Source organism: Salvelinus alpinus, chromosome 5 (genome assembly GCF_045679555.1).
Source record: "Salvelinus alpinus chromosome 5, SLU_Salpinus.1, whole genome shotgun sequence".
NCBI classification, from domain to species: domain Eukaryota; kingdom Metazoa; phylum Chordata; class Actinopteri; order Salmoniformes; family Salmonidae; genus Salvelinus; species Salvelinus alpinus.
Window position 1 is genome coordinate 79422394 of NC_092090.1, and position 10135 is coordinate 79432528.

The following is a 10135-nucleotide window of genomic DNA, read 5'->3' on the forward strand; positions in this document are numbered from 1 at the left end:
TAATCTTTAACATTGATTTATCCTGCAATAGATGTCATTCAATTGGTAATACATTTTGGTCTTCTTCTAATGCCTCTTAATTAAGGGGAAAGTAATTTAAAAGTAACTGAATGCAATCAGATTACATTACTGAGTTTGGGTAATCCAAAAGTTACGTTACTGATAAAAATTATGGACAGGTAACTAGTAAATGTAAAGGATTACATTTAGAAAGTAACCTACCCAACCCTGTTCCTGGATAAGGCATTGGTGATGTGCCCATTCATTAATACATGGGTGGGGTGGGGCAGAGAAAAGGGGAGGCCCTACTTTTCTGTTGTGGGAGGGGTAAGTACTCAACCAAGAGGAGCGTCCTTAAAACCACTAGATATTCAGCCCAGGTATATACAAGGTGACAATGGACAGTGCTATGTTAAGCTAGTTTTCTCACTCAGGGTTTGTTGTAATTTATTCTTATCTCAAGTGTCTGCGGCCATTATCCAGATAACCAAATCTTCTTCAACAAGAGGAGGCTCTTTGCCACATTTTCATCTAGCTTCTCAGAGAGAGGCATGCCACAGAACGTGTCAGGCATGAGCAGTGGGCATACCAGGCGGCGAGAGGAGTTGAAGGTTGTGATAGTAGGTGATGGTGGATGTGGGAAAACCTCCCTCCTCATGGTTTACACTAAAAAAGACTTTCCAGAGGTAAGACAATTGACAAAGCCAGCTCATCATCTGGCTGTTCTCTTCTCTTTTTACACTTGCTTTAAGTGAAAAGTGTCTATCTATTTTTATTCGTTTTTCAGCACTATTTTTACTCTGCATGTAAGCAAATTATAGTGAAAGTACTTGACTGTATGTGACAAAAATAATATTATAAGAAGAAGAAGAAAATGACGAAAAGAGCAAAGTTAATTTCAACCTTTTTAGCTATCATATCTGAAAAAAATAAATAAATACAGGACTTGAAATATAACTACATTTTTGTCTATACATTTCAGAAATATATTCCCTCTGTGTTTGAAAAATGTGTCGCCAAGGTGAAGTACAGAGGGGCTGAGTTTCGCCTGAACCTCTATGATACTGCAGGTAAGGTCTTGTATACCCATGCTTTTGAAAGCACCAGTGCACTTACACCTGGCTAAACAGGTATCCCAAGTCTTGGTGGGTGTGTTGTACTATTATTAAGTTGTCAAAAATATCTTAGAAATGCAATAACAAACACCCTCTGGTTGCTAAATAATCTTAATAATTTACGATAGGCCTAAGTGAAATTCAGGAGAGAGTTATACACATTTATATTTATAAATGTGTATAACATTTATTTAAATGTGTATAACATTTATATTTAAAGAAAGATAGAGATATAACAGATTAAGGAATAACAGATAAGGCTGCCATTGATTTAAGTAACTAACGTCTTAAGAGAGTGATTTTTTTGCTATACGATTATTTTCATGGCAGACTAATAATGTACATCCATCTGTTTCTGTGTATTTCTGTGTATTTCAGGTCAAGAGGACTATGACCGATTACGGCCTCTGTCCTATCCGAATGCCAACCTGGTGTTGATCTGCTATGATGTAATTTGCCCCTCAAGTTATGACAATGTCCTAATAAGGGTACTGCACTGTCTTCTCTTCATACTTTACTGCTTGTTTGTCTGTTTAAATCCCCCGAATGAGGAAAAAACCTTGTTAACATACATGCCATATAAAGTTTTATGACATTTACAACAGAATTAATGTCGCTGAAGCTGTCAGTATCATATATGAATATTATATATACAGTGGGGAGAACAAGTATTTGATACACTGCCAATTTTGCAGGTTTTTCTACTTACAAAGCATGTAGAGGTCTGTAATTTTTATCATAGGTACACTTCAACTGTGAGAGACGGAATCTAAAACAAAAATCCAGAAAATCACATTGTATGATTTTTAAGTAATTAATTTGCATTTTATTGCATGACATAAGTATTTGATCACCTACCAACCAGTAAGAATTCCGGCTCTCACAGACCTGTTAGTTTTTCTTTAAGAAGCCCTCCTGTTCTCCACTCATTACCTGTATTAACTGCACCTGTTTGAACTCGTTACCTGTATAAAAGATACCTGTCCACACACTCAATCAAACAGACTCCAACCTCTCCACAATGGCCAAGACCAGAGAGCTGTGTAAGGACATCAGGGATAAAATTGTAGACCTGCACAAGGCTGGGATGGGCTACAGGACAATAGGCAAGCAGCTTGGTGAGAAGGCAACAACTGTTGGCGCAATTATTAGAAAATGGAAGAAGTTCAAGATGACGGTCAATCACCCTCGGTCTGGGGCTCCATGCATTGGGGCATCAATGATCATGAGGAAGGTGAGGGATCAGCCCAGAACTACACGGCAGGACCTGGTCAATGACCTGAAGAGAGCTGGGACCACAGTCTCAAAGAAAACCATTAGTAACACACTACGCCATCATGGATTAAAATCCTGCAGCGCACGCAAGGTCCCCCTGCTCAAGCGCATGTCCAGGCCCGTCTGAAGTTTGCCAATGACCATCTGGATGATCCAGAGGAGGAATGGGAGAAGGTCATGTGGTCTGATGAGACAAAAATAGAGCTTTTTGGTCTAAACTCCACTCGCCGTGTTTGGTGGAAGAAGAAGGATGAGTACAACCCCAAGAACACCATCCCAACCGTGAAACATGGAGGTGGAAACATCATTCTTTGGGGATGCTTTTCTGCAAAGGGGACAGGACGACTGCACCGTATTGAGGGGAGGATGGATGGGGCCATGTATCGCGAGATCTTGGCCAACAACCTCCTTCCCTCAGTAAGAGCATTGAAGATGGGTCGTGGGTGGGTCTTCCAGCATGACAATGACCCGAAACACACAGCCAGGGCAACTAAGGAGTGGCTCCGTAAAAGCATCTCAAGGTCCTGGAGTGGCCTAGCCAGTCTCCAGGCCTGAACCCAATAGAAAATCTTTGGAGGGAGCTGAAAGTCCGTATTGCCCAGCGACAGCCCCGAAACCTGAAGGATCTGGAGAAGGTCTGTATGGAGGAGTGGGCCAAAATCTCTGCTGCAGTGTGTGCAAACCTGGTCAAGAACTACAGGAAACGTATGATCTCTGTAATTGCAAACAAAGGTTTCTGTACCAAATATTAAGTTCTGCTTTTCTGATGTATCAAATACTTATGTCATGCAATAAAATGCAAATGAATTACTTAAAAATCATACAATGTGATTTTCTGGATTTTTGTTTTAGATTCCGTCTCTCACAGTTGAAGTGTACCTATGATAAAAATGACAGACATGCTTTGTAAGTAGGAAAACCTGCAAAATCGGCAGTGTATCAAATAATTGTTCTCTCCACTGTATATATGATATGAAGATATGTCAGTATCAGAAATATATTTGAATACTTGCTCAAGCAAGTATTTATCAGGTTCATGGTGAATTATTTTTGCACAATAGATGCAGTATCTCTCACAAGAATCCATGACATAGAATGTTTATAATATCTAACTCTGTTTACATATATTTCAGTGGTACCCCGAGGTGCATCACTTCTGCCATGGCGTTCCCATTATCCTGGTAGGATGCAAAACAGATCTGCGGAAAGACAAGGTCTTGGCAAGGAAACTATGGTCCTCAGGCCAGAACCCCATCACATACATCCAGGTAGATTTCATACATAGCCATACAGTATGTATGTATAACTTATATACATTGAATGTACATTTGCCATGCCACTTACATAATAAGTCATTTGTATTGGGTTTATTGAAAATGCAATACAAGTGGTTGAATTAGGGTTGTGTGATTGGAATGGGAGACTTTGATCAGAAGTGTTTGAACAAAAACATTTTCAAAAGATCAAGAGCATTGATGATATTTTGTTTATGACAGTAATTACAAGGCGAATCCTCACATTTGTGAGTGGTAATCCAATTTCTGAATTACCATTTTACATGGACTCAATTTATTTATCTGCCATTTGCTTTTTGACAACAGAACTAGTTCATGTCAGAGAGGGAACTTTTGTCATACAATATTTTTCGAATAAACAGCATGAGCTGGCGCACACCCAGAGAAAATTATTTAGTGTAGAGGTGCTGACTAACAGAGAATAAACTGTAAGCTATAAAAACCAAAGAGTCGCAGACTCCATATATATAACCTCCCAGTTATTTATTGGTTAAAAAAACACCAATGTTTCAGCATCACTGTGCCTTCAGGGTCTTTTCTAAAAACACCTAACAGGAAGAGTTACCTCAGAGTAGTAGGACAAGGTTTATGTTTTTTTGGCCTCTCAATTAGGAATATCACAACTTTTTTCATAATCTGAGCAGGGTGAAGAGACCAAAAGTTAGATCAAAGCTGAGCTCTACTTGGAGTGTTCAGCCAAATACAAGGAGAATGTGGAGGACATATTCAGAGGCTACCAAACGAGCCCTTGCAGCAACAAGGAGAATGTGGAGGACATATTCAGAGGCTACCAAACGAGCCCTTGCAGCAACAAGGAGAATGTGGAGGACATATTCAGAGAGGCTACCAAACGAGCCCTTGCAGCAACAAGGAGAATGTGGAGGACATATTCAGAGAGGCTACCAAACGAGCCCTTACAGCAACAAGGAGAATGTGGAGGACATATTCAGAGAGGCTACCAAACGAGCCCTTGCAGCAACAAGGAGAATGTGGAGGACATATTCAGAGAGGCTACCAAACGAGCCCTTGCAGCAACAAGGAAATCCAGAAAGGCAAAGAGGAACGGATTCTGTGCCCTTCTGTGACCCAAGAGATAATGCTATCCACCACCGTGAGCTCCTGATACAGACAATACTCTAGCCTTACTCAGGGAAAACACAGATGATGACAGACTCCTTCTCCCTACGAGTCCTCTTATAATATTGTTGCTGCATTTTACCCTTCTGCTAACCGACTTCCTTTGTTGTTCCTTCCTGCTAATTCTTGACATATTGTCAAAATGTGTTTCTTTAATAGAAATGAACAACGCCCTCAAGTTATAGAACCACAAATGGGGACATTTGGTCTTAGAAAATTAAGGATGCATGAGGAAGAAGTTGAAGGTACCATTGTACAAAAATTGAAAGTTCCATTGTATTTTTCATTTTGACGCATGCAAATCTTTTAATTTATACAAAAGAGAAGGTTGACTCAAACAGTAATTCATATAGTACATCTCATAGTTGTAAAAAACAAACAAAAAAAAGAACATTAATATAATTAAATGAAGCAACATAAATCTGGATTAGCTTGTAGAATTCATTCTTCGGTAAGCCTAGCGTTGTTATGCATAATAACAATTGCACATTGACTCCAGTCCTTCCAATGACTATGAATGTAATCAGATATGACATACAAAATATGTATAATGTATTTCATAAATGTCAATGATTGTCTAATAAAGAGGTTCTCAATCCAATTCACTTACCTTTGGGGAGACTCAGCACATTGTAACAGATTTACAGTATACGACTAGAAAACTATTCAACCTCTTGGATTTGGCAACAGACACAAGGCAGTGCAGTCAGAGTTTATTAAGCGTGGGGCTTAATAAACCCTCAAACAGAACATCTTAAAAACATCAAATGGCATTTAAAGGGGATGTTTTAAAAAAGGCGTCAACCATCATCCAATATACTGATGCATAAATAATAAAAACCGCAAATAATCATATGCCATTATTTTATTAAAGTAATATGTGCACTTGGATCACATTCAAAGGTTGACGATAAAGATCTGAAGTTTTGCCTCCATTGAAATTAATTTAGAAGTAGCTACTTGTGACTTCACATAAATGCAAAACAATCAGTGCTTTACAGTATTGTTAAAAGGAAGTACATTATGTTGAGGACAATATTTCAGCCTAATATTTTCACAACCACAGTATAAGAGTTCATCTATCATGTAACAACAGTATGATGAGTGTGCTTAAAATGCATTAACTTATCAAAAAAACATCAGAGCATATCTTCAATTATCAATAGTGTTGAGTTTAAAAAGTTCAAATATAAATATTCCAACCCTGATGGACAGATTAATGTCACCTGACACAAAATATCTGAATTCTGCACTTTGCTTGCACCATAACTATTACAGCAGCTAATACATGTTATACTCTCCTGAGGAGTTTTACTTTCATGGAAATTGGCCGGTTATCATTTGTAAATGAATAATTCTAGCTACTTCACAAAATGTTCATCCCACACTTTTGGTGTTCCCCAGCCGCCATAGACAAAACGTAGTTTAGTCATGCGTATGTGATATAAATACAAATATCATCTATTTAATGAAGATATCCAAAAATATTCAACTACAAATTTCACACTCACGTTCAGCTATTCAGATCTGTTCCTGAAGACATAAGGAAGACAATAGACATGCAGCAAAGTAATAAAAAAAAAAGTTGCTCGAGTCCAATCGAATGAACAATACAAAGCAAATTCTCCTGACCTCTCCACAACCATTTAAGCAAATAGAAAAAGCCTAGAGCAGTCCAAATCCCAATACAAAACATCTGTAGAAATTATATATTACTATATAAAGTATCCTTTCTCATGGTGCTCATGCAAATAGATATAAAAAAAAAGCTTCATTATAGATTTCTTACAGCTGTCTAATGCTCTATTCTCTCTACTCATGTGTATGTTCCTGTTAGGGGAAGTGGACAGAGGAGGGCTGCAGACTGGTCGTCTCTGCCCTGTGGTCCAGCTGGTTCTGCAGCCGGGTGATATTAGACAGCTCCTCCAGCTCCTGAAACTGACGGTCAGTTTTGTGACTGACCAGAGAGCGGTAGAAGTGCACAGCGAAGACGATGAACACCAATCCAAATGGCACCATGATGGAGGTGGAGGCAATGGCTGCCGCCTCACCAGAACTGATGGTGCCATTATCAGTGGGGCGCCTGAGGGGCAGGAACTTGACCCAGCACAGCAGAACCACCTCGGTCAGGAAGAGCAGGGTACCAATAACAGTGGAGAAGGCCCAGGCCAGCTCAATGTGGCGGTGCATGCGCTCATGGGGTGACTCGTTGACCGAGTTTAAGTTGTGAACGTTGCTGACGGCCTCCAGGTTTGGCAGGATACAGGTGCTGATCATCAGGGCGAAGAGGTGCACTGCCACTAGGACAGTGGTGCAGGCGCTGAAAGCTATCAGCAGCCCTGGGGGATACACATGATCTGGCTCCAGCTGCACCTCTACCATAGCCACCTGAAATACAGAGAGGCATTTTAACACGAAACACTGACCGAGAGAGCAACGACCAGGATTAGCAACGACCAGGATTTGATTCAGAACATTTTGAACACAGACAATTATCTATTTTATAGCTCAACCACTGCAAGTGACAATTTCATGTTTTTCTGTTGAGTGCCGGCTGCACAGAAAGATGTAGCCTAACCCTTGTGGCCAGGTGACAACTGTACTGGGTCTAACTGTCTGTTGGGTGAGTGACTGTCAGATTAAATGTTATTGGCTTGTATGGTACAGTAGGATATTCTGCAGTTAATTTGTGGTAGGTTAAGGTTTAGATATGACTCTGACTCACTAATGGCATCCTTACTTTGCATCTGGCCTTGCATAGAGGTTTAAACTTGCAGAGACATTTCAATGCATTCACAAATTGCAATGTATCCGGTTTCATACCTATTTATTTTTTTAATTGTATCGTTAAATCTGTCCACCGGTTATTTTCAATCAAAAAGTTGTGGTTTATCCAGCATTATAAACCAGGTAGCTTGGGTCCTGGATGCTGAAACAACATTCCAGCCATGTGTAAATCAGAAAATATACCACAGGTATGAAGCAAAACTAGTTGTTTACTATTATATTTATGTTGGTATCCTGTTTATAATAGCAACAGGCACCTCTGGGGTTTGTGGTTTACGGCCAATATGCCACCGGTAAGGGTTGTATCCAGGCACTCCGCTTCGCGTCGTACTTAAGAACAGCCTTTAACCATGGTATATTGGCCATATACCACAACCCCTCGTGCCTTATTGCTTAAATATACCATGTCTGTTCTTAAGCATGACCCAACGCGGAGTATCTGGATACACCCCTTAGCCGTGGTATATTGGCCATATATCACAATCCCCCGAGGTGCCTTATTGCTATTATAAACTGGTTACCAATGTAATTAGAGCAGTAAAAATAAATGTTTTGTCATACCCGTTGTATACGGTCTGATATACCACGGCTGTTAGCCAATCAGCATTCAGCGCTTGAAGCACCCAGTTTATAATGGCCATTATAAATCAGGTGGTTCAAGCCCTGAATGCTAAAAACAAGATCAAATCATTCAGGTCTAGAAAGATGCCGGAGTTTCCGACTTGGATGATCCATCAAATTGCTAATTGTTGAATGCACTGTAGTCTGAGATTTCCAAATTCCCAGTTGATTTGAATGAGACATCATCCCTGAGCTCCGACTTCTCCCACATGCTGACCTCTGACTTCACCTACTAAGGGAATGACCTCGATAACATTTTCAGCAGATACATCTAACAACAAAATATTATTTATAAAAAGCAAAATATTATTTATAAAAAGCAATCTATTAATTATGGTTTTTGAACAGTATAATTTGTTTACAGACATGATAGCTGTGAGCCCACTTTCAGTTTTTTGGTTGACACGGCTTGTTGGCCATTACATTAGCCAATCGGCGTTTCTCAACAAGTTCAAAGCACTTGAATTGGTATTTACAACTGGTAATTACTACCTTCCCACTCGATTACGAACGCTACATTATTAGATAGTCAAATAGGCCGGTAAGTGTCATGTGTCAAGAAATTGTGCGTCATATAACTCAATTTTGGCAAAGTTGCAGGAATCCTCTCCAATCTCTGAGTCCAGTACTCACCATCGCGAAACCCGACAGGAGAGCTGAAGTTCTGCTCGTAGCTTTCAGCTTTGCTCGACTCAAGTAAAGTTTTCTCCATGACAGAGCTTGCAAAGAGTGTTCGTTCAAACTCATTGCTGGCTACCGTTATAACTTTTCAAGCAGTCAACCTGTAGTTCTACACAAGATGCGGTCTCATGCGAATTGACATACAATTGAACTTCTAAACTAAAGAAAAAAAAACGTTAATTCTATAAACGTTAACCTTCTACTACTGTTGCCATAACTAATTCAGGAAACACAAGATATTATCTTACCCACAATCCAATGCTGTTTCTGTGTGCGGCGCAGTTTACTGCTTGCGGTAGTTGTAGTGCGCCTATGAACATTCCTGTATATTTCCTCGATGGGGTTGTATGTCTAGATCTGTGGGTGCACTTTTGAATAGGTCACATCAACTTCGCCTAAAGAATGCAAACAACGTGTTGAATACCGTGGGATGATTATATTGAAATGTGTGTGTCCATAGCCTATAGAATTGCATAAATGCTACCATACTTTTTCACTTGCATTTCAGCCATAAAATATTGACAATATTCTAGTACCAGAATTCCATCTGTAATAATTCGATGCATCTGTGACATTGGACGTGTTGGTAAGCTATCTCTATATGTGCTGTTGGATGGTCGCATTCATTAAGGCAAACTAGCACGTTTTTATGGATTAATTATCCAATTAATGGATATGATGGAAGACATGCTATTGAGCAGCCATCTTTGACTGACACCTAGTGGATGCCATAGGCTATTATGACAACTCAATGAAGCCCTGAGAATAAAGGCCTAGAAATAATTTTGTTGGCGAGTGATTTTTATCAATTATTTTCATATGTTTAACTTCTTTATTGGTCTCCCTTTTTAGCTATTTGGTGAACATTTTCTACTAGTACAATATGTTTTGCCCTTTTTATTGCTTTGATTTTATGTGCGCTGGATCTCAATACTTGTCTCTTCCCTCACACACAGGTGCTGCTGGCTTTGAGTATTTGCACTGTGAAACTTCTCATTGGTTTTGGGAGCAGGTTTCTGCACTGACCAGGTATTAAAGACAAGGTAGGTGAGGACACAATCATGTACTATGTCCCTGATGTCAGAGAACATTTCACTGCATTTCACTGTCTACACCTGTTGTGTTTGGCGCATGTGACAAATAACATTTGATTTGATTTTTGATTTGAACAAGGCCCAGCTAGGTATGTAGAACAATCTAATCACAACTGTTAATGCCAGTTGT

General features: G+C 39.6%; 2 protein-coding genes across 4 annotated transcripts; one reads left to right on the forward strand and one right to left on the reverse strand.

Moving 5' to 3' along the window:
• Positions 1-385: 385 nt before the first annotated feature.
• LOC139576890 (rho-related GTP-binding protein RhoF-like) lies at positions 386-9685 on the forward strand. 2 transcript variants are annotated; one of them, XM_071403454.1, is made up of 6 exons: positions 386-686; positions 983-1070; positions 1494-1603; positions 3524-3658; positions 4330-5067; positions 6660-9685. In XM_071403454.1, the coding sequence occupies exons 1-5, from the start codon at positions 552-554 to the stop codon at positions 4348-4350; spliced, it is 489 nt and encodes a 162-aa protein (XP_071259555.1). In that variant the 5' UTR covers positions 386-551; the 3' UTR covers positions 4351-5067; positions 6660-9685. The 2 variants fall into 2 exon arrangements, with proteins under 2 accessions (XP_071259555.1, XP_071259556.1); XM_071403455.1 differs by having other exon boundaries at positions 4982-5067; positions 6660-7486.
• Positions 5673-9285, reverse strand: LOC139576889 (calcium release-activated calcium channel protein 1-like). 2 transcript variants are annotated; one of them, XM_071403453.1, is made up of 2 exons: positions 9160-9285; positions 5673-7210 (listed from the first exon to the last, which is right to left on the reverse strand). In XM_071403453.1, the coding sequence occupies exons 1-2, from the start codon at positions 9229-9231 to the stop codon at positions 6656-6658; spliced, it is 627 nt and encodes a 208-aa protein (XP_071259554.1). In that variant the 5' UTR covers positions 9232-9285; the 3' UTR covers positions 5673-6655. The 2 variants fall into 2 exon arrangements, with proteins under 2 accessions (XP_071259554.1, XP_071259553.1); XM_071403452.1 differs by lacking the exon at positions 9160-9285 and adding an exon at positions 8864-9000.
• Positions 9686-10135: the final 450 nt, after the last annotated feature.

What these genes read in the sequence shown, in the direction of transcription:
- LOC139576890 (XM_071403454.1), top strand. Translation starts at nt 552, where the DNA reads ATGCCACAGAACGTGTCAGGCATGAGCAGTGGGCATACCAGGCGGCGA. An exon ending in GAACCTCTATGATACTGCAG is followed by an intron (nt 1,071 to 1,493) that starts GTAAGGTCTTGT and finishes TGTGTATTTCAG; the next exon opens with GTCAAGAGGACTATGACCGA. An exon ending in ATGACAATGTCCTAATAAGG is followed by an intron (nt 1,604 to 3,523) that starts GTACTGCACTGT and finishes CATATATTTCAG; the next exon opens with TGGTACCCCGAGGTGCATCA.
- LOC139576889 (XM_071403452.1), bottom strand. Translation starts at nt 8,977, where the DNA reads ATGAGTTTGAACGAACACTCTTTGCAAGCTCTGTCATGGAGAAAACTT. An exon ending in TCCTGTCGGGTTTCGCGATG is followed by an intron (nt 7,211 to 8,863) that starts GTGAGTACTGGA and finishes TCTGTATTTCAG; the next exon opens with GTGGCTATGGTAGAGGTGCA.